The sequence below is a fragment of the Oryzias melastigma genome, linkage group LG14, assembly GCF_002922805.2.
Source record: "Oryzias melastigma strain HK-1 linkage group LG14, ASM292280v2, whole genome shotgun sequence".
Classification (NCBI taxonomy): Eukaryota; Metazoa; Chordata; class Actinopteri; order Beloniformes; family Adrianichthyidae; genus Oryzias; species Oryzias melastigma.
The window spans coordinates 26,436,055-26,459,939 of NC_050525.1; the positions used below are offsets into that span (position 1 = coordinate 26,436,055).

At 36.6% G+C, this 23,885-nt stretch overlaps 1 protein-coding gene across 6 annotated transcripts in view; it reads right to left on the reverse strand.

Annotated features, from left to right (window-relative positions):
* gria4b (glutamate receptor, ionotropic, AMPA 4b) overlaps positions 1–23,885 on the reverse strand; it is a 166,448-nt gene that overhangs the window by 64,537 nt on the left and 78,026 nt on the right. For all 6 annotated transcript variants that reach the window (XR_004949060.1, XR_002918622.2, XR_002918621.2 and 3 more), the window contains exons 4-5: positions 10,759–10,943; positions 879–932 (exon numbers count right to left, since the gene is read on the reverse strand). Coding sequence is in view for 3 of the 6 variants with exons in the window: in XM_024266175.2 (XP_024121943.1) it covers positions 879–932; positions 10,759–10,943 (239 nt within the window). In the remaining 3 variants the exon portion in view is untranslated. The remainder of the gene's footprint in view (positions 1–878; positions 933–10,758; positions 10,944–23,885) is intronic.

Here is a 23,885-nt window from a genome sequence, read left to right on the forward strand (position 1 = left end):
ATAATTATAAATAATAAAAAGGCTGTTTATGTTTTCTTAGTAAACAATCTTATGACCAATAAATTTACTACTTCAATATTATTAATTCACAATTTATAATTTATGAAATTATAACGGGCTGCACGGTGGCGCAGTGGTTAGCGCTCTTGCCTCACAGCGAGAAGGCCCCGGTTCGAATCCCGGCTGGGACCTTTCTGTGTGGAGTTTGCATGTTCTCCCCGTGCATGCGTGGGTTTTCACCGGGGACTCCGGCTTCCTCCCACCGTCCAAAAACATGCATCATAGGTTGATTGGTGACTCTAAATTGCCCCTAGGTGTGAATGTGAGAGTGTATGTGTGTGTGATTGAGGCCCTGAGACAGACTGGCGACCTGTCCAGGGTGTACCCCGCCTTCGCCCTTCAGTAGCCGGGTTAGGCTCCAGCACCCCCGCGACCCCGAAAGGGAAGAAGCGGTCAAGAAAATGGATGGATGGATGGATGAAATTATAACTCTTATCATAAAATATAAATATTTTACTCATAATGTATGAGTTAATTCTCTAAAAATGTTGACTTTGTCCCTCATGATTTTACTACTTTATTTTCATCAAGTTACAACTTCTTTCTTATAATTTTAAAGCTATTCTCGAGCATTTTTTTTACTTTTTTTTCCAATTACGACTTAATTCTGGTAAAAATGTGAAAAAATGTGTCATTCTATTCCTGTAAATGTATTTATTTATTCTCATATTTAACTTTTAAATATGTAACAACATTTGTGTCTCTGGCTTTTTTTACCTCAGTTTTGATCGCTTCACTGAGACGTTTGACATGAAAAAAAACAGTTAAAGTATCAAGAGATTAAAGAGATTCAAAGAAGGAATAGTGTTTCTCCTCACCAGGTTGGCCATGATGTAATGGTATCCTTTCACATGCTTTCCGACGCTGACGATCTGTGAGGAAACAGAGCAGATCTGGACGTTAATCCGACTGGATTACAGCATAGCAAGCCTTAATTACATTAGGTGATGCATGTGACAGGCGTGAACATGTGTTGACGCGGGGTCCGTTGGGTTTAATGTGCAGGAGATCGAACGTCAGATGAATGAAAAGGCGGTCACCTCACATATCCCGCTCTAAGGGACGTGACAGTCCCAGTTAACGCTGAAACCACAGAGAGAAACGCTCGTCTGAAAGACCAGATCTGCTGGGAGAACAGGTAAAATGGACGGTAAACCAAGACAAAAGTGTTCTGAATATCTGGGGAAAGTTCCATCATATTAAAAAAAGATTGAGTGTTCAGCTTTTAGAAGGATTTCTCCTAAGAAGACTGTAATTCGTCTATTTTTCAACAATTCTCAAAACAGCAGACAGACTCATGTGTTGACCTTTCAGGGTTTGGGTCAGGTTCTGCTGAAGGAGAGATGCTGAAGGGATTCATGCAATTCTTTTCTCATCAAATTCACAAATTTGTGCTTTATTTTAGCACAAATTCAGTAAATAATACTTTCAAATGAAAACTGTTTTAAATCTAAAAAAAACTAAACTAAAATTCTCAAAAACAACAAAGTCGTTTTCCACTGTAAAGACAAAGAAATCTGATACTGAATCACATTTTATAATTTAAAATGTATTTTTTTATCATGAGACTAGAATTAAAATTATAACTTAAGACTAGAGACTTTGTTTCATCCAACCTCAGACTTGACCTATAGCTAAAGACTTGACTTGAAGTTATAACAAAAGATTTGGAACTTGATTCTAAGTCACAAGGAAAGACTTGAGACTTGACTTGAAATAAATCTAAGGACTTGGGAATCAACTTAGATTTGCAAGCAGGGATTTTAAAATCTTTGAAAAGTGGCACAAGTGCTGGACAATATGGAAACAATTTTATATCACGATATAAATTATTTTATATCACATTAACGATATATTCATCACAATATAAATCAATACAGTCTTTTTTTTTTAGTTATTAAAAAAGTTGTTTTACTTGGAAACAGGAAGCTCCACTGACACTTTATTTTGAAGATTTGTTTACTTCCGGTGACAAGAGCGCTGCTCATTCAGCTTTGTTGTAGTACATAAATTAAAATCCAACATTATTCTGTATTTCAGATCAAACAATATTTTACAACATGATAATTTACTATACTCTACCAAATTTATAAAGATCGTAAATCTGTGATTTGGACGTCGCCAATATTCATTCTCAAATTTTCAGGAGCAGATCACAAGAATCCGAGTTCTCGGATACTTGTTACAGCTCTTTTCCACGGCTTGGTTTATCTCTCTTATCTCTTTATCTCTATCTTTTTGTAATCTCATAAATTCATTTTTGTGGACTCTTCTTGAGTGTTAGAAGGTTTGTTGTGTTAGCCTCGGCGCGGGATTAGCCTCCTAGCGTAGCTTACATATTCTTGTCTTCTGCTCCGCATCGGACATCTTGAATCCAAAATGGAACCAAATCAAATCAAAGAATATAAAACAGTTTTACGTTCCAAAAACAAAAGACGGAGTTTCTTTTTGAATAATCTATTATTAATTTGTCTTTATTTTCACTATTATAATTTTATTGTGTACACTGATGAGGTTCGGACTATTTAATGATAAATTTGGCATAGTAATTGATCAAATAAGGTTATAAACGATAGAAGAGAAATATTAATGCTAACTATTAATGCACCATAGACACTTTTCTATCGCCCACATGATATGTACCGTATTGTATATATATATATATATATATATATATATATAAACAGATGTGGACAAAAGTGTTGGTACCCCTCAGTTAAAGAAGGACAAACCCACAATTCTCACTGAAATCACTCAAAACTTACAAAAGTAACAATAAATAAAACACCTGTGATGTCAATTAAAGGACACACCTGAGTTAATCATGTCACTCTGGTCAAATGGTTTTCAATCTTTTATTGAGGTACCATCATTTTTGCCCAGGCCTGTTTCATTAGTTTGTTTTTTTAAATAATTATGTTAATCAACAATTCAAAAGTGATGGCTGATTTTGATTGTTTAATTTTCAAAAACATTTTATTCATTGTTACTTTTGTAAGTTTCAAGTGATTTCAGTGAGAATTGTGGGTTTGTCCTTCTTTAACTGAGGGGTACCAACACTTTTGTCCACCACTGTAGATATACATATATATATATATATATATATATATATGCACACCAATAGTTATTTTGACTAAGAGTTTGAAAACCCCAAATTTTTGTTTTTTTAACCGAAGCATTTCTTAATAAAGTTGATTTGATTAATAAAAGCCTTCATGGACTAAATAAAGTTCAGACTTTCTGAGAGTTAATTTAAACAGGACAATATCTAAAAGAAATCTAAAGATAATTTTATGTAAAAACTTTTCTTAAAGCTTAGATTTGCAGTCAGTCAGGCTTTGTTTTTGGTTTCCCGCCTTTTAGATAAAAACATGAAACTCTGAGCCGTTCCTGCAGCTTTAAGGTTTCTGCAGGAAAACAACAAAATGAGATTTTTTTCCCTCATTCTCTTTCCTGGCGCCTCTGCTGGGTTCCTAAACGTCTTTTTTGCCACCGACCCAACATCAGCGAGCGTGACGGATGCTCCGGCATCATCTGGCTGTGACTCACTGAGCACATTTCCTCAGCCGTCATCATTTATCAGATTAGGAAGCGCCGCCGCTCAGAGCTCAGACAGAGAGAGATGGACTTCACACTCCGCTTTAGTCCTCACACATGTGCAGGACGCTGGTTCCTCAGGAACAAGTTCTATGGTTTGATTCTTCAGAGTCTAATATGATTAGAACCGTCATAGATCTGTGAAGTGTAGAATTTTTTCATTTTTCTGTATTAATTCTCTTTTTTAAAAAGACCAAAATTATGTAAAAAAAGATTAAAAACCGGACTATTTTTTCTTTTCGTCTGTAGAAAAAGTTCCAATAGAAGCTGCTGAAGATTTAATTAAAACTCCCTTAAAATGTTTGGAATATTTTTAACCATTTTTATTGGGATGAACTGTTTACAAAAAGTAATTTACTTTGAAATTAAATTAATAGACATCAGATAGTGAGGAATAACAGACGGAGTAACTTAAAGAATAAGTTTTATTTTTATTAAAATCTGTGAGTTCTGATAAAAAAATAGAATTCATGAGAGGATAAAAACTGTTGATTAATGTTACGGTTTTTGATATTTATTTATGAGTTCAGACATAAATTCTTGTTGCTTTTCAACACATAAAAACTACTGTGATGAGCAAAAAAGAAACTTTAAAAGTTTAAACTTTATTTATAAATAAACACTTGACAATCAAGTCTAATCAAACCAAACCAGAGCAGAGAGGCAGCAGCCTATAACTCCCATGATGCCCCTCTCCTTTCAATCCCATCTGAAGGTCGGTTCCCTCTAGAGTTGATCACTGATGACTCAAAATGACATTTTTATATAAATATATATTTACTCAGAGCCCAAAGCAGCAGCAGTTTTTTGCTCAAACTTTCTGTGAAACAACTTAAAAATCTCCACAAACACAGAACTCTCCAGGAACCCCGGAGCTCCTGACAGGAGTCCATAATCCTCTCATTACCCACAGAGGCGGATCACAGGTCCGGCTGATGCTCCCGGCTGCAAACATCAGTTCCACCTATACACATCTGTAAATCCCCGACATTTATTTATTTATTTTAAGGTTTCTGAGCCAAAAGAGGCCAACGCATTCTCTTTTTCGTTAACCACTTATCGTTACAATCTCCTGGTGGAGACAAAAACCGAAATTCTTTATCTTCAGTCCCTTTAATTAAAACTTCTGTATCTAAAACTGATACACAAACATCCAACAGTTTTCCCCTCATCATCTGAATCCAGAAGTTCTAGGAAGACTTTGCAGTTCTGCAGCAGAACCCCTGACAGTATCTGAGTACTGGACTGAGTGAGTGTGATGTCATCCATAGAACAGGGTTTACGTCTGGCTGAAGTCATTTCAGTCGTCAGTAAGCAGTGATTGGTCCGAGTCAACGTTTCTATAGTAACCACTCTCGCCAGTCAGGAGTGAGCCTGTGGGGAGGCCACACCCCCACCACTTGAAAACAAGCTACATGGAACGTTTTGAATGTTGGATGTGAGGGCTAGCAGGCTCCACCTACTTTTACTGAGGCACCTGATTGGTCAGTTTATAACTTGAACTACAGAAGAATATTTAATAAAAAAGTTACGACAATCAAGAACATGTGAAATAAAAAGGTAGCAGAGCTTCGTGTTTGAAATGCCACGGGGGAGGCCTGATGCTGCAACAGCCTAATTTCCCAACCTGGGATGAATAAAGTATTTCTATTCTATTCTATTCTATTCTATTCTATTCTATAACTCCATGCATCAATAAGCAAATACAAAGATTTTCTAGTACACTGTCCTACCTCCATTGGTTTCTATGTGCTTTAGTTCCAAATGTTGACAAAATTCCTAAAAATATGGACTTAAAACAATCTGTTTGGGCACAAAATAAACTTCTTTCAATAGTAGCTTGAACTTATTCTAATTCTACGTTCAAACCGGGCTCAGAAACGTGTTTTCAAATGACCACTTCTGATAAAAGTCTGTGTAAACATGAGTATGCATGTGAGTTTAACTTACCTGCATATGCAGAGTTTATAACTATCTGAGTTCAGAACTCTTGTGTTCGTGCGTCGCTACGCAAGTTTTTAAGTCTGTTTTTAGGCTCTACATACAAAACGTTGAAGACATGCTAAAAATGAAAGCAGTGAAACTTTGACCAATCAGAGACTCAAATTCTGGAGTAACGTTTGGTAACAACCGTTTAAAAACCTGGAAGTACCAACCGTTTGAAAATTGATCCAGGACGAGAATTAAGAACTGGAATTCTATGACTTTTATTTATCTGAATAGAGCTGTGAAAGAAACAACCTGGAGAAAATTCACCACATTTCAGACCAAACCTCTTCCAACCAGGATAACATGAAACTGTGAAATTCCAAACGCTGTGTGCTAAATTCTTAGCACGCTCTTAAACGTCTTATTTCTGGTGTGTACGTAGCGTAAGATTGCATAAATGCAAAAGGATTAAGATCATATCTAAATAAAAACGGTAATATTTGCTATTCTATGAAGACACAGTAACATATTGAAGTTGTATGGAGAGAAAATAGACTCATCTGATCCGAATTTTTGATTTGTAACTCATACATTTTGTCTGAACTATATGTACTTCCAATTGTGTATTCACATGTACAAAAATTGCAAAATGCAATTATATTCAGGCACAAGTTTAAATTACAACAGCTTAAAACTAACTACACATATAAATCTTAATAAAGTACGCACCAATCGCTCGTTACACATTTACACACAAATCTGAGTCTTTTCTCGTCTCCAAGATTTGAGTGTAAATGATGCGTTTGAATGCTGCTAGAATGCTGGGACATCAGAGTTTTCTTATCAGCCGCTTTGTATTTAGTCCAAGTAGATTGAGAAAAAATAATAATAAAGCAGTTGTTAGTGATTAGGCATATTTTGGTGGACGTATTTCTTACTGAATTCTGATTCACAGTAACTGGGATAAATTCCAACAATCCTTTGCATTTTACAGTAAATCCCCATAATTATTGATATTTATGGTAAAATATCTTAAAGCCTTTGTACAGTATTTTATTTTTATAGCTGACATTGGAGTAAAATATTGACCAGTTCACAGAAATCTGTAAGTGTAGTTTTTAGAGATTTGTATGTGTAGTTAGCTTTAAGCTGCTGTAATTTTAAAGTTGCGTGTGTTTAAATTGTATTTTTTGTATTTTGTAGTTTTTGTACATGTGAATACACAGTTAGAGCTCACACAGTTCTTACATTCAGAGGAGAAGTCAACCTCTGGAGGTTATTTATTGTGTTTTCATAAGTTATTTGGACCCATAACAAGAGAGAAGAGACAGGAAAATGATTGATTTAGAAGGTTTATATTTGAGGCATTTATGGAAATATGGATGGATTTTCTTGATCAGCTTCCAATCACAGTTTCTGCACAAGTGGGTTCTTAAGTGATAAATGGTTTAGGTCAGCGGTCTGCAACTTCCGGCTCTTTGACCCCTCCATTGTTGCTTTCTGGTTAAAGAAAAATACAATATTTTTAGTTAGAAAAAGTAACATATTTTAGGTTTATCTTTTAAGTTTATTAAGCAAAAAAGGTAATAAAAGTCAAATTTTATCAACTTCACAAACAGTTGAAGTACAGTACGTATCATTACACCAGGATCTTGACTACATTACCCATAATGCTCCAACGATCCATCTGGCAGTTTGTTTGTAAACAACCAGAATTTAAGGTGCACTTTCTATTTTTGAATTTACAATCAAGGATTTTAAATGCTGACTCGAGTGGAATGTAAATTCTGTTTTTTTTCTATTGAAAATCCTATAAAAAAGAACATAGGGAAAAAATAAAAAAATCAAGAATTTTAATTATGAAAAACATGATAAAAATCACTTCATTAGCTCTGGTTAATTTATTTTTTATTTAGATTTATGAATTTCTGGTTGAGATCCACCACAAACGTTGGTTTTGTGTGTTTATTTTTCATCACTACTGACACTTCACTACCTACTACTGCATTCCCTGCATTAGGATGATTTCATGTGGTACATGATGTCTTATTTTGAAAGAATAGAAACCAACTCATTTTTTTTTTAAAGTCTATTTTCTCTTTAAGTTTCTGCTTCATTTATGTTTGGAAAAACAAATGTATTTATCATAATAGTAACAATACTATAACTACAAATGAGTGTCTTCTTTTTCTAAAGGGTGAGAAAAGACTGAGTGGCTCCTACTGGGATGTTGTCAGTAAGAAATCCTCCAGAATGTTTTTTAATGGTTGGTTTAGGTCATGGGCCCCCCTTGTTCCCACTCTAGAAACGGCCCTGAACGACATCTGTTTGAGAAGGTTTTATCACCTGCTTTCCATTCATGAGAGCTACCATGTCTGTATCTTCATCTCAGAGACGTGCAGCTTCTCCTCACAGCACAGAGGTTTACATTCAGCCTCCTGACAGTCAACATCTGGTTTCTTCAGAGCCGTGACATCCACTGACCTTGATGTTGATAATCAGCCGCTAATGAGGGCCAATTATACATTCACGGAGATTATTTGTGGAGATGTGCACATGAAGGCTGTCTTCTGGAAGAAAAACAGGCTCCAGCAGATGTTGGTGCAGGAAAGAGCTGCGAGTGAAGCAGGAGCGCTCGCACACCACCGGCCTGACGCAGGGAGGAAGGACCAGAAGACGCGCTCACGTCGGCGAGGTAAAGTGTTAGAAGTCTGACAGATGTCAGAGTAGAGATTTTCTGAATAATTGAAGATGTACAGAGACACCGGTCGCCCCGGGGAAAGATGGAGGGATGAAAACGAGCAAGAGGAATGAGGAGGAGGAGGTGCGCCATCGCATTCTGAGTGTGTTTGTGCCAAAACGTAAAAAAAAAACACTTTTCAAGGTAAAAACTTCCCAATTAGCAGAACCACAACCTGCAAACTAACATGTACTGGAACATTAGAATCATGGACTCATTACTTGTAATAAAAACTCTGCAGCAGATTTTACTGATAAAAGTGAAGCAGAGAAAACGTCTCAGTCACACTGCAAAGAACTGAATCCTAAAGTAGAAAGATTCTTGTTTAAAGAGAAATGGTCTTATTTTCTGCTTTGTAAGAATATTCTTATCAAGGAAGTTCTTCGGTAGCCCGAGTTTGAAGATAGAAACTCAAACTTTATTAAAGTCAAAGGTTGACAAATCCAGGAACTACTGCAGGAGTGTCAAACTCAATCACACAGGGGCCAAAATCCAAAACACACCTTAGGTCACGGGCCGAACAGGATAAACATTATTTAACACTAAAATAAATGTTTTAAACTTTAAAACCGTAACTTTTTAACATAATTATGAACTAGATAAATAGCATTACCTGTGATAATGCTAGAGTGAATGCTGTAAGCTGAATTTGGCCGCTGAAAATGCTGAAAATTGATAACTAAAAATGCAAAAGCTGATTGCTGAAAACGATGAAGTTGTTAGCTGAAATCACTGAAGCTGATAACTGAAAACGGTGAAGCTGATAGCCAGCTAAAATATTAGCTAAATGCCAAATTAGCCTAAAAACCTAAAAAAAAACCTAGGTTAGCCAAAACAGCTAGTATGTAATGGAAGAAATAGCTAAACTTAAAAATAGCCTAAAAAACTGAAAAAAAACCTAAATTTGCCAAAACAGCTAGCATGTAGCTGAAATAGCTAAATTCCAAAATAGTCTACAAAATCATAGTAAATGCCAAAGCAGTCCAAAAAGCTGTCAATCTTTAAAATCTAAAAATGGTAACTTTTTAACATAGTTATGAATAATAAAAAGGCAGGAATATTATTCCAGAATAAATCAACTTAAACCTCAAATAACTTTCAATATTTTACTCTCCATAAAAATATATTTTGTCAAAAATTACACAAATTAGAAATAAGCACAAGTTTACATTGGGCCATTAATAACAACAAAAAAAAAAAATGATCTGGAGGGCCGTATCCGGCCCCCGGGCCTTGACTTTGACACGTGAACTAATGCCTCAGTCGTACGATGATCTCTAAAAGGTGTTGAGTGCTTTTGGTTGCATTCTCATACGAACACTTCAAGAGAAGTCAGGAAAATGTAACGTACCATTGTCAAGCGTGTGAGAAGTGTATTCATAATGGAAGTTACACATACTTATGACATACAGGTGATGCCGTCTTTACGGAGCACTCTAGTTATCTGAGTGTAAATACTGGCTCCATACCGACACCTCACAAATGATACTAAGGACGTCAGTAGGATGTAAACACAAACTACACTCTGATTGTTCAATTTCTCACAGTGAGACTGCACGCTAGAGCATACACTCATCATGTTAAACAACACTAAAAGGCTGAAAAACTGCATAAAATGCATATTATGGTACTAATACAAAGTTTGTGGTCAATGTTTTGGGGATTTTTCCAAAGTGTTCCTGTTGTTTTTATGTGTTAAATTAGAGAAATGTGAACCTAATGTTTAAGGTTTTTTTTTAATTTTTATTAATTGTTCGAGATTTTAAAAAGTTCACCTTGATGATGTAAAAGAAAATGTTGAAAGTTTGTTATAATAAGAAAACTTCATAAATCCACTTCTTTAGTTGTATTTTGATCTTTTCCTGCGCCACAATGCCATATATTTAAATAAAATTAGGCTTTTCACAGCATGTTTAGGTTATATTGAAAACAAATTAATTAATTACAAGTCATAATAATAATAATTCAAGTCATAAAAAAGTTAATAACATCACTACTTAAATTTCCTTGTACAGATTTGCCCATTTTACCCGTATCCGCCCGTTAGGACCAGAATAAGAATTTCCTTTAGAAGCTGCTGTTTTAAGCAGCGCTGCTTCAGCAGAAACAAGGTTAGTGGCTTTGTTTCCCTGTTGCTCAATTTCCTCTCATCCTTGATGAATGTCTGAAGAGCTCGCTCGCTTCACAACCTCGGCTGTGGTTAAACAAAGTGACTTTAAAGAGCAGTCTTCAGAGAGTGAGTTCTGTCTGTGTGAGCAGAGATGCAGGAAACTGACAAGAACCTCAGAATGAGCAGAAAAAAACTTTTTAAAAACTCTGTATTCAAACAAACAGCATGTTTTTCTATAGCTGGATGATACAGACCCTCCAAAGAATGATCTACGGGAAGTTTAAACCAGATAAACTCCGCCCACATCCCAGCTGAGCATCACCTGTTCCAGCATGTTCTGCAGCCTCTCGGCCTCCAGGTCGATGACAAACTTCTTCTCCTGCCGCCGGTCCAGGTCCTCCAGGAGCCGCCTGTAGTTGGCGTCGTTGAAGTTTTCCACGCAGATGGCGCTGACCTGCCAGTTGTTCTGTCCGGCTTTCTCCATGATGGCCTGCAGGATGGCGTATCCTGATGGAGAGAAGACGTTGGAAAAGCTTCAGTTCTTCGGTCAGAGCAGCTGCTGTTTCACAGAAACATTTGTGAGGAGAACTGAGCTCTCCCTAAATCAGAAGAATAGTCCTAAAATAACAGACTGCTGATTTTTTTTGTCCCAAATGTGGGAAAGTCGTGAAGTTTTTCAGGTTTTCCAGGAAGATCATAAGAATCAGTCTGAGGGAGCTAATGAAGGAGAAATGGGCGCAGCACAGTCAGAAAATGCAGTTTAGATCCAGATTTTCTGGGGGTTTTTTTTGCATCTAAAGACGTAAAAAACTCAGAGGAGTTTTTCCATCTCGTTTCTGTGATGGACCAGATTTCACATTTCAGACTAAAGACTGAGCAGAGGTCTGGGGCTGAAAGACTTTCCTACTGAAATACACAATATTTATAATTATAAAAGCCAAAATCTGAAAAAATCTGAGATCTGACCTCATAATTAACCAAACTAGATGTGTAAAACGTTTCATTCACAGAGAATCACTTCGGATAAAACTGCTGTTGTGTTTGGATGGATTTTAAAGACACAACACAGTTAAAAATACACAGGAAAATAACAAGAGACAACTTCCAGACAGGAACACAGAGGATGTTTCTTTTTTTTAAACAAACTTTTTATCAAATTTAGAGACAAATTCCACCTGCAGTTTCCATCAATGTCATACGGGGGCGCTGCGGCTGTTAATGACAAACTGCACATGTCAGTGTTAACCCATAAGAACCCATAGTGACATCAGTGTAACAGAAAAATATCCCAAATGTTTTCTCTGGTCACATATTTTAAGGAAAAATTGGTCTGACTCTAAAGGAAACTTTTAAACTTTTTATCTAATTTTCCTTTCTTTTCTTGTATGTCTTTAATTTTCCATTTAAATTTTCAAATTTAACATTTCATAAACTTTATGAGACATTCAAATTCAGTTTTGGAGTCTAACTAGTTGCAGGATGTTAGTAAAAAATAAGAAAATTGTGCATGAATTAAATTCTGAAACTTCTAGAAATATTTGAGGAGGAAGTTTTTAATTTTCTTGTTTGAGTCTACAAAATGTTTAAGACCCATTCCAGTGAAAATCGTGTTTTGAACATGTTCTTGTAGCATTTTTCTCATGATGGAGGCCATTTATAAATTAATTTAAAATTAAAATGTGTATTACTTTATTCAAATGATGTTGGATCAGAGCAGATGAAAACCGGCGGTTTGAAAAAGCTCGGGTTGTGACACACCAACTGTGTCGGCAGGCCTAAGTCGATTTGCTCCGCCCCATTCTCATGCATCCTCGCCAATGCAGGAATCGGGATCAAAACTGTACGACTGGATAGCTCCAAAGTTGCTTCCTATTTTTGCTGAATCGCAAATATTACCTTAGGGTTGTGAGGCGCTGTAAGCTAGCAAGAGAGAGCGTAAATAAAGGGATGATGGGATATGAGCAGAGGTTTACTTCCGCACCACAGAAAATACGTCCTAGAAAACAACTCAGGTTTTTACATTTGATCTTGTCTAAAAACAGCATAATCATAATTAAAAGGTGACTGGGAACGATTCTAAAACAGAAATGAATTGAGTTGGACTTTAACTTAACGTTATTTTTTGTTTTGCATGAGAGAAAACTGACAAAATATAAGACAGTTCAGAGTTTGGCGACCCAAAAAACAGAAAGGTGGAGGTAAAAAAAAATACTTTTAATAGTTACAAGAATTATTTAATCATCGAATGTGGAAAATCAAACAAAAATAGATTTTAAAAAGTCAAATTTCCATGCTATAATCAGGATTATCGATTCTGTCTGCTTTAAACAAACTCTCAATGCATTTTCACACATTTCACACATTTTTTATTATTGATTTTTATCACATTGGAATTGACTTTAGATGCTAAAAGTATTTCCAAGTTTTTTCTTATTTGTTTCATAAATAAATGTAATTTTAATGAAAAGTAGCACAAAAAAAAGTTAATTTATGCTTCGAATAGATCAAAATGAACTGAAGTTGTTTCAACAGAAGGAAGATTTGGTGAACTTTAAAGCTGGAGCTCCTCGGTGAGTTTCCGGTTAAAGCGGAGCTTCTCCCGGCTGAAGAGTGGAGCTTCAGACCATCTGAAGTGACTGAACATATTGCTGATAATTGCCGACTTGAAGCACAAACTGGCCGGCTCGTTGCTGGCTCCGAGTCTCTGGCACGCTGCTGAGTGGAAGCAAACTCCTCCACAGCTTTCATCCTTTTCCAGCCGGTTCCCGGCTTTTGGTCCAGTCGGGGGAGCCGGGCTTCCCGAGCCGTATGCGGCGGCAGACGTGGGGGAGGGGAGCGTCCGATTTGTGTACAAAGACGAGGAGTGTTAGAGCGGGAAGCTCGGGAGCTGCGAGGGCGGCTGCTCTCCAGCAGGAACAGATGTCCTCCTTAAACGGCCCCTCCTGGTGGCCATTGCAATCTGGCAACCTGTCTCCCTTTGCTCCCAATTAGTGGATTAACCTGTGCTCTGGCAACCTGGCTCCCTCTCCACCTCGACCGTCCCTCCCCGGCTTCTTGCTCCCCATTAGAGGGTTGGAGGTGCCAGGAGGGAGCGCTGGTCAAAGCCCGAGGAAAACACACATGCATGGATCACTGAGGGGGAAATGCTTCCTGACATTTTGGCTGCTGGGGAACGTTCTCACCAGAAACTAAAGTAGATCCCAAAGTGTAAAACATTTGTTTAAAACAAATCAAGCAGTTTTTCTTTAGGGTTTTTTGTTATCAGAAAGGACAAACATCTCCTCAAAGCTGCTCCTTAAACAAGTGGAAAATAACAGCTGTAGTAAAGCAGAAACCTTTCTGTCTTCTTCAAAGACAGCAGTCGGCCTTTAACAGTTACAGAGCCATTTGGACTCGTTTTCTACTGATCAAAACCTAGAAGGAGCCGCGTACATTTACTTTAGCCTTTAAAAAATTTGGATTTGCATTCATTACCTCTTTTTTTTAAATAAACATGAATTATGTCTATTTTTGGGCAAGAACAAAAGCAAAAATTTAAAAAGAACCTAGCATCTCTCAAAATGTCTTTTTTTAAAAACATTTTACCTTTTACCTCAGTAGCTACCAAATTAGCCAAAAGAGCTAGCTCGTTGCTTAATTATTAGCTGAACTCCCAAATAGCCTAAAATTCCTCAGTTAACTAAATTAGTAAAAAAAATGTTAGCATGTTGCTAAAATATTAGCTAAACTCCAAATTAGCATTAAAAACTTTAGTAGATGCCAAATTAGCCAATTAAGCTAGCTTGTTGCTTTGTTACTAGCTGAACTCCAAAATGGCCAAAAATTCCTTAGTTAACTAAATTAGTCAAAAATGTTAGCATGTTGCTAAAATATAAGCTAAACTCTAAATTAGCATAAAAAACTATAGCAGATCCCAAATTAGCCAAAAAAGCTAGCTTGTTGCATTATTACTAGCTGAACTCCAAAATTGTCTAAAATTCCTCAATAAGCTACATTGATAAAAAACGTTAGCATGATGCTAAAATAGAAGCTAAATTTCAAATTAGCCTAAAAACTCTAGTAGACGATAAATTAGCCCAAAAAGTTAGCATGTTGTTGAAATATTAGCCAAACTCCAATTTTTTTTTTAAATGTTCTATAAAAGATTAAAACATGCCCATGAATGTATTTAAGGTTTGTTGCTAATCTACCTAAAAATTTGAAATTTGAAGACTTTCTCATTCATTTATTTTGCTCAATATTTAAAAAAAAAACTATAAAGTTTATAAATACCAAAAATACAAGCAGCAACATCGTAAAAAAGCTGAATGTTCTGATACCAAGATTGCTGAAATTCCTTAAAGTGTGATTGAGTTTTTCCGTGCCAAAAGAAAGGAGCAGGAGAATCTCTATAGTGTGAATAGTTATAAGCATTCCCACAATAAATCCTAACTAAGTAATCTTTACTATAATTGTATTTTTCTTCATCCAGAGATCCACCATGGAGAGATAAAAGAGCCACATGATGTTACAGACCTCGTTCTAAACCAAAACCTAAATGTCCGTCTGTTTCTCTTCCATTCAGATTGAAGGTTCTTTTCCGGCGTCTTCGAGCCTCCAAAATTGGCAAAAGCCGGCGGTGTGGAACCGCAGCTCCTTGGCCTTTATTGACCGGATCGACTGGGAAGAGATGAGCAGCCGTTTGGTCTGGGGATGAGCGTGAAATCACTGCCGTTTCAGAGCGGAACTCCATTTGGCTTGTCAAAAACTCATCCATTAAATGAGTATTTCCAGGGTCGTTTGAGCAGAAACATTTGCTTTTTTTTCAGGGAAAATGAGGGGAAAAAATCGTCAAAGCTAAAAGAAATTTAATTTTCTTCTGATGAGTTAAAAGTTTAAAGACACTAATTAAAAAATGTTTTTGGCATTTTTAACATGTTCATGTTTGTGGAGAACATTAAAAAATAATTTAAGATAAAAACTGCATTTCTTAGTATTTTTTAAATCCAATCGTGTTGGATCAGGAACGAATGAAGTTTGGATGTTTGAAAAAGACTTCTGGGAATGATTTTACAATAAAAATATATATATAGCTGGAGAGGGTCTTTAGGCAAAACGTGATCACTGAGTCAACAGAAAAGAATCGAGAAAAGTCAAAAAAAAAAAAAAATGTTCCTAAGGCTCAATACAACATCAACAAACAGTGGAAAAGTTGTGTTTTACAAAACAAGTGACATTGAATTAAAGTAAACAAAAATAAACGTGTTTCTTGTGCGCACCAGATATTGAGCAGTGCGCACAAGAAACCAGATTTTTTTTTTTTTTACTTTCATGTCACTTTAATTGAAATTCAAATGTATCTATATAATAAGACAAAATGCATTTTATTTAGGGCTGTGAACTTTAACATGTTAACGCAGGGGGTTAATCAAAAATAATTAAAGCGTTAATATTTATCAAAGCAATGTAATTACACGTCGCTAAGAGACAATCTTTTCGGGGTTCAGGCTCATACGATGGTCACTTGATAAATTAAACATTTCGGACGATGAAAATGAAGGAAAAAAATTCTCTCTGGCCTGTTTTTGTTTAAAAGATTGTTTGTGGGATAATTTTCATTGTTTCTTTTTATTTTTTCATTTGTTTTTGTTGTTCTTGTTCAAAAAAAAATTGGAAAAATAGAGAGCTCCATATTGTCAGATAAAATGTGTGATTAATCTGATTAATTTTTTAATCGATTGACAGCATTAATTAAAAATAAACAGTCTAAATGTGTTTTATTTCATATTGTGATTATTCATAGACAATAAGTAGTGAGTAAATACTGTGAAAAAAAAATAATATCGCAATTAATCACAATTAATTTTTTTCCAAGTTTGCGATTAATTAGTTAAATATTTTTAATCAATTCGCGGTCCTAATTTTATTTAAGCGCTTTTCAAAGCTCTCAAGGACACTGTACAAGTGAGGTAATATGGCATTTTTCCTGATAAAAAGTGTCTCAAAGTGCTTCACATAATAAAATAAATAATAATAAAAAATATTAGTTAAAAATGACAAGAAAACATAAAATAGAAAACTTAAAAAAAAACAAAGACATACAGATCCCACAAATACAATAAAAGTAAATCAAATCAATTAATAATAAAAACATGTAGAGATGTAAAAATACTTGAAAGCTACTAAAAACCATCCTTTGGGGCCACAAGCAGAGAATCTGAGAGCTAAAACATGTTGAATCATTCAATTTTTGTTAATAACCCTTCCGCTCTCTTTGGGGTCCAGTTGACTCCAACCACATATTGATATGTGATTTCTTCCATGACAAAGGTGGACAGGATTTTATGTTTGTCATAGACATCAGTGAAACTTAAAAATCAAAGATAAAAAAAAGTTCAGCGCACTGTCTTGGGGGGTCCAGATGACCCCACTTTTAATGTAAACAAACTAAGGAGAGCGGAAGGGTTACAAATGCAAATATGCTTCTAATAAACAATCTTTTTCATCTTAAACTAACTGCTGCCAGCCGTAGTAAATGTTTAAAGTACTAATAATTTAGTCCTGGGATACCCAATATGACGATCAACTTTGATATTTCGTGAAGCCACCTGTCAACAAAATTGATCAGGGAGGAAAAATAAATAACTGCAGTTTGTGTCCGGACAGAATTTGATGACTCCAAATATTTCACATATCAGAATAAATCTGAGAAAAAAAACGTGGAACCAGATTCATCAGATTTGGCACCATATCTTTTCCAACTGTAGGTAGCAGATGTGAGCTAGAAAACAGTAGAAAAATAAGCCCCACCCTGCTTGTTTAGTGTGAATGCACATCCTTGAGTCTCCGTCTAACTCCTGGTGTGAGAGAGTTTTACACGTGCATGAGACGACCCAGCTGTTAACTAGTAAGAATGCTGAGAATTTAACACTTTTATATGTATTTTGTGGCTAAATAAACGGTGTAACCCAGCAGGCAGCGGCGTGGAGCTCTGCTGTGCCTCACCGCGCTCGGGAGCTGCAGCATGGCAGCAAAGCGAGCAAAAGGCCGGCTGATTACCAGCTGATAAATGTGTCGCCCGCGGGCCGTGTGTGGAGCGGCAGCCAGCCGCAGTCAGCATCAAAATCAAAGACACAGCTGCAGGAAGGGGGGTCATGAATGCGGGGCGGCTTGGAGCCAAGCCGAGCGCTGGATGGAGGGAAGGGATGTGTGTTCAGTTCAACCAGGTGTGGCTCCACATCTGCAGGAATACTTTTAGAGGATGTCCGTCTCTCTAAGCCACCTCCTCTCTTCTCCTCTTCAGTCAGCTTCTCCTGTCTCTGTCTCTCCTTCCGCTGAATGATTTTCTTCTTTCATGATTATCTCCTTATTCTTTGTCTATTTTCTCCTATTTATTATAATTCCTCAACGTCTTTGAATTTTTTTCTCTTTTATTTCCTCTGAGAGGGTTGCACGTTGGTGTAGTGGTTAGCACTCTCGCCTCACAGTTTCAAACCTTATCTGGCTTCTTTCTTTGTGGAGTTTGCACGTTCTCCTTGTGCATGAGTGAGTTTTCTCCAAGAACTCTATGGAGAACCTTAGTGATGTGTTTGAAAGCTGCCCTCATCGTGAATGTTAATGGGTCAAATTGGACCCCTGATGTTTGAGACCTTAAGAATTGACTAAAGTGGAAAAAATTATATATATATATATTTTTGTTGAAAATTAAATGAATTTTAATAATTTTTAAACATGATTATGAACTATAGCATTTACCTGCGATAATGCTAGTGTGAATGCTATAAGCTGAATTTGGCCACTGAAAATGCTAGTGATGATAGCTGAAGATGCCGAAATTGATAGCCAGCTAAAATATCAGCTACATGCCAAAACTAAAAAGAACAACTTAGATTAGCGGCCCGGCGACAGACTGGCGACCCGTCCAGGGTGGACCCCGCCATTGCCCCTCAGCAGTCGGGTTAGGCTCTGACCCCCCCGCGACCCCGAAAGGGACAGAGCGGTCAAGAAAATGAACGAACTTAGATTAGCCAAAATGGCTAGCACGTAGCTAAAAAAAATAGCTAAACTTCCAAATATCCTAAAAAGCTGAAAAAAGGCCTAAATTAGCCAACAGCTAGTGTGCAGTTCAAATATTAGCCAAAATTTCTAAATAGTCTAAAAAATCTTAGTAAATGCCAAAGTAGTCCAAGAAGCTAGCAGAATGCCAAGTTTTAAAACTTTAAAACCATAACTTTTCAACATAATTATGAATAATAAAAAGGCAGGAATATTATTCCAGAATAAATCAACTTAAACCTTAAAGAACTTTCAAATTTTTACTCTCCATAAAAATATATTAAATTATAAAAGTTAGAAATGAGCGCAAGATAACATCGGGTCATTAATAACAATAAAATAAAATGATCTGGAGGGCCGGATCCGACCTTGACATTTCCTGAGGGTCATCTGTCGGCGTGACCCGCCCAGGTCAGACCATTCTTCACCCACATTATATCCACCTGTAAGGAGCAGTTGTGACAAAAGGCTTATGATTTTGTGAAGGATTAGTGAACAGGGTAAATCCCACCTTTCATTTGACAGTAGCAATGATAGGCTCCAGCAACCCAGTGTCTCCAAACGGGAAAAAGTGGGTTAAAAATTGATAAATTCCTGTTAAATTCCCAAACATTCTTTTATTTTGCTCCTGTAATTTCTCTTTTTGTCTGTTTCATGCTTTTCCAACAATCTATTCTGGTTGTTTTTCCTGATTTGTCCATAATTTCATTCCTGTTTTCCAATGTTTTCTTTGACGTTTGGTCTTTTGCTCCTTTTCTTTTTTTATTTATTTATATGAAGTTTTCTCTGATGTGAAATTTCATTTCTTTATCTCCTTTGTCACCTTGAATGACCTAGTTCTTTCTTCCCCCTCTGGACCCCCGCCCTCCTATCCTCCACGTTTTCCTCGTCTTCTATCATTTCAACGTGTAAATATTTATGGGAATCCTCAGCAAACGAAGAGGAGCCGCTCTCTCCGTATCTTGACATCCCGTCTGTCCAACATCCCGGCCTTTGTTGCCTCAGCGCAGGAATCAGACGGGCGCTCATTGACGGCGTTCAGCCGTGCGTGGGCTGATTCTGCATCAGTCAATAGTGGATGAAAGCCCGCTGCAGCGCATGAACAAGTCTTCAGGCCAAAGTGCTGCAGCTCTCAGCCAGGAGCACTCGCAAAAGCACTTGCATGTGTTCTTATGGAAGCTCTGCTGACGTTCAGGCTCGAGTGCTTTACAGCAGAGTTAAGATTTAGTCTTTTTGAGGTTCTCCAGCTCTGCACCGTAACTGAAGAGCAGATCCGGCTTCCTGAGCCGTTCCATCCCAGGAAAGAAGAAAAAAACATTTCCACTGAAGCTGGGATAAAATCTGAAGGAAAAAGTGCAACAATATAACTATTTTAGAATTTTTCTAAACATGAAAGTCATTCGAAAGATTCACAAATTTAAAAAAGTACAGAGAGAAAGCTTCAATCGAGAAGACGGAAAAATGTCAGCATTCTCATTCTGTTCCTGGAGTTATGGAAACTACTAATAGAGCTGCAGTCTAAGAGCTTGAGACGCTTTTTGTTTTGTAAAACGGAGTAAAAGAAATGTAAGTAAAAATATGCAAACGTTTAGTTTAGATTGTAGATTTCTGCTCTACTAGCTGCAGAATTTACGGTTGATATTTTGCCTTTCAGCTCAAATATACAATTATTTGGTCTGCATGAAGCAGGGAAGCAGGGAATGCTGGAACCCCCCCGGTCCATTAGCGTCCGCCCCAACCACCCCGGATCTCCTCATCCACCTCCCTCTGGAGTTTCTCCTTCTCCTCACGCTCACATCCTACCAGGGGGGTAGTCACTGGCATAATGATCAGAGTTGAGCCCCCCCCTCCATAAAACAGCAGACAGATGGAGGGAGGATTGAGATTGGGCCACAACCAGAGCTTTGGCATCTTTAGCAGCTCACACCTGGATGTGTGAAATCTGTTCTCCATGTTTGACCCATCCCCTGGGGGAGCGGCGAGCTGCAGACACAGCTGCTCGGGAACCAATCCGGCCCCTTAATGCTGAGTACCAAGCAGGACGGCATTTCTAGGGTCTCAACTAGGGCTTGGAGATATGCCCAAAAAAAGAAATCTCAGATTTTCTCATTCCAAATTAGATTTTTGATTTTAGTTGATTAATTTTTAAATGAAATCCTAACAAAAATAGTGACAAAAAATGGACTTTTTACCACCGATACCTGATTTTATTTAATTGTTATTAATGGCTCGATATTATTTTGAGCATAATTCTATTTTGTATAATTTTGACAAAATATATTTTATGGAGAGTAAAATATTGAAATTTAAGGTTTAATTTGATTTATTCTGGAAAATATTCCTGACTTTTAATTATTCATAATTATGTTAAAAAGTTACAGTTTTAAAGTTTCAAAAATGATCATTCTGTAAGCTTTTCTGACTATTTTGGCATTTTGTAAGATTTTTTTAGGCTATTTTGGAGTTGAGCTAATATTTCAGCTACATGCTAACTAGTTTGGCTAATTTAGGCTTTTTTTTAGGTTTTTTTGGGCTATTTTGGAGCTTCAGCTAATATTTACACGCTAGTGGCTAATTTAGGATTTTTCAGTTTTTTAGGATATTTTGAAGTTACGTTATTTTTTTCAGCTACGTGCTAGCTGTTTTGGCTAAAATACGTTTTATTTTTTAGTGTTTTAGGCTGATTTGGCATTTGGCTTCAGCGTTCAGTGTTTTTAGCTATCAATTTTAACATCTTCAGCTATCAGTACTAGCATCTTCAGCGACCAAATTCAGCTTACAGCATTCACATTCACAGCATTTACAGCATTATATATGAAGTCCATAGTTATGCTAAAGTGCTAAAGTGTTTTGGATTTTTTTCCCCCTGTGAGATTGAGTTGGACACGCCTGCTGTAGAGGAAAATTCCGCTTTAAACATGTTTTCATTTGAGCCGTTCTTTCTGAAGAAAAGGAAAGACGTGGTCTTTACTCCTGCATTTTTGTCAATAAAAAAGAAACTGCATCCACTGCTGCTTGGAGTGAATGTTTTTGGAAACAAACCCACAAACATCCCGCCTCTAATGAAGACAGAACACACATGATAACATTCATTCTGCTGTACTGCCCCTGGTGGCCATCTTGGATTAAAGTTTCCTTTACATCAGCACTTCTAAACATCTCTTGGTACAAATCCTGCTCCACCTCCAGAAAATGATGTCAAAAATCTGCAGTTCAAGTTGTCCTGCAGCAGAAAATGTTTATCCTGCATTATGACATTCATCCGTGTGCGTCAGACGGAAGGAGAAACTCAAACTCAGTAAGCTGAAGCTGAACGGAGATGATGCGTGATTTCAGCACCACGGTCAGCGCTCTCAGCAGGACCTTCAGTCTCAGGCAGAAATAAATCAACTTTTTCAGCAAACACAGAAATATGTGTTGATATGAAGTCATGATGAAACTGAACAAAGAGATTTTTGATGGTTTTTATGGTTATTTTTTGCTCAAGGAACAAAAATCAAATAAATCAAAGTAAATATTCTGCATTTGGTTGGATAAAAGTGTCAGAAATAAGAATTGTTTTACTCTTATCTCTTCACAGATCAGGCAGAAGATGGAGTTGAGCTTTTTTTCATCAATATTTTCCAACTCCATTCCACATTACAACCCATCAGGACCAAAAACGACACCGATTCTCAGCATCTATTAGAACAGTACCAGCAGAATTCATTTGTGAGCAGCTGCTTCTCTGCTATTTATCTCCACTGCAGAATCGTCTCTGCCAGCTCCGTCTCTATTTACAAGATTAATGACAATTAGGAGTCTGTTTCTATCAGGCTGAACCACAAACTCCCGAGGAAAGAAAATGAGCTGCAGTACAAATGCACTAAACACAGAAATGATTTATTTTACAAACTGCCAAAAAACCTGTAATTAGAATGGGAGGAAAAGGGAATTACATTATTAAAAAAAATGTTCAAAACACTTTGAACATGTGTTTAGTAACAAAGATTTTTGTCTGTTAATAAAAATTAATTTAAATGTTGATAATTCAGCTCTGCAGCATATTTTGTTTCATAAGTGATGTATTTAGTTACTTTCTCAAAGTTTGGACTTTGAGCGAAACCTTCCCTAAAAACGACTTTGTTAAACATTAAGTGAACAAAAATCTATGTAAAGGTGGGGTCATCTGGACCCTATAAGAGAGCACGAGGGTTATATTTATTTCACTTAAGCGTTTGTGGTCTCCTGTCACAGTAAATCCCTCTGGAAAGGAATGAGACGTTCCAGCTGAAACATTTCTTTGGATGCTCCGCCCACTCTGTGACCCCAAAGTGGATGTAAAAAACGATTGAATGTAGTGAGTATTCTTTCTTTAAACTTGATAAGAAAAGGTCACATAAGTTGTCTTTTACTTTTCTAATGGGGTTTAAATCCATGAATCGACCAAAAACATTGATTTGGGATGTGGGAGGAGCCTAATGCAGCAACTACTTTAGAAAAAGTCTCTCTAAAGACCAGAAAATGTCTCTAGATGTGGAACAAAGGAGTTCTACAAGAAACCAAACTTTAAATACTGTAAAAAGATACATTTGTTCAGAAAAAAAGTTTAAACTTTTTCTCTGATGGTAGGAGTCAGACTGAGGCATCGTTAGTTGTGGCTCTACTTCTTGAAATAAAGACAAGATTACACTTTTATACCCAAAATATCTGTACTTATCTTTAAAAAATCAAATGTCTCCCATAATTTAAGAGAAGTCAACAAATCATTATACATCTGAGGGTAAAATGAACAGATTAGCAGAATTAATAAATAACATTAGTATCTCTAAAGTGATAAAAAATACTTTTCAACATTCTTTGACTCAAGACAGAAAAACGTCAGAGATTTCACCCTGATGGGAACCTCAGAGTAAAGTTGTGTGTTTCTTTTGCTGAAGTCAGATTATTAAAAACATGTTTAAATGAACATACGAAATCTAATCACTTAAAATATTAAAGGTTATAGTTAATATTTGGAGGTTGAAATCAGAAAAGACCATCATAGAAATAAAATATTATTTGATTGTGGAGTTTAAAGCATGCAAGCACCTTTAAATGTCATTAAATGTCATAGTCATGAAGTGAAAACTCTGGTTGCTAGGGAAAAGCTGAAACCGAACTTAAAGGCAGAGATGTGAAAATTCCCATGCATGTTTATTAGCCCCAAACATGAGGAAAACTCAGTGGTTGCTATGGTCTGTCACCTTTGTGGGAGCAGAAATTCAGATTTAGAAGGCTGTTATTAAAAACATTAAAAAGATCCTTTAGTTCAGACGTTAAAGGGAAGTCGACAACTAATTTAATAGTCGATAAGTCGCTACTTTCTGGAGTCAGAGTGTAGTAAAGTTGAAAGTTATAATGGTGTTATGCTAGCTTTTTGGAATATTTTGGCAT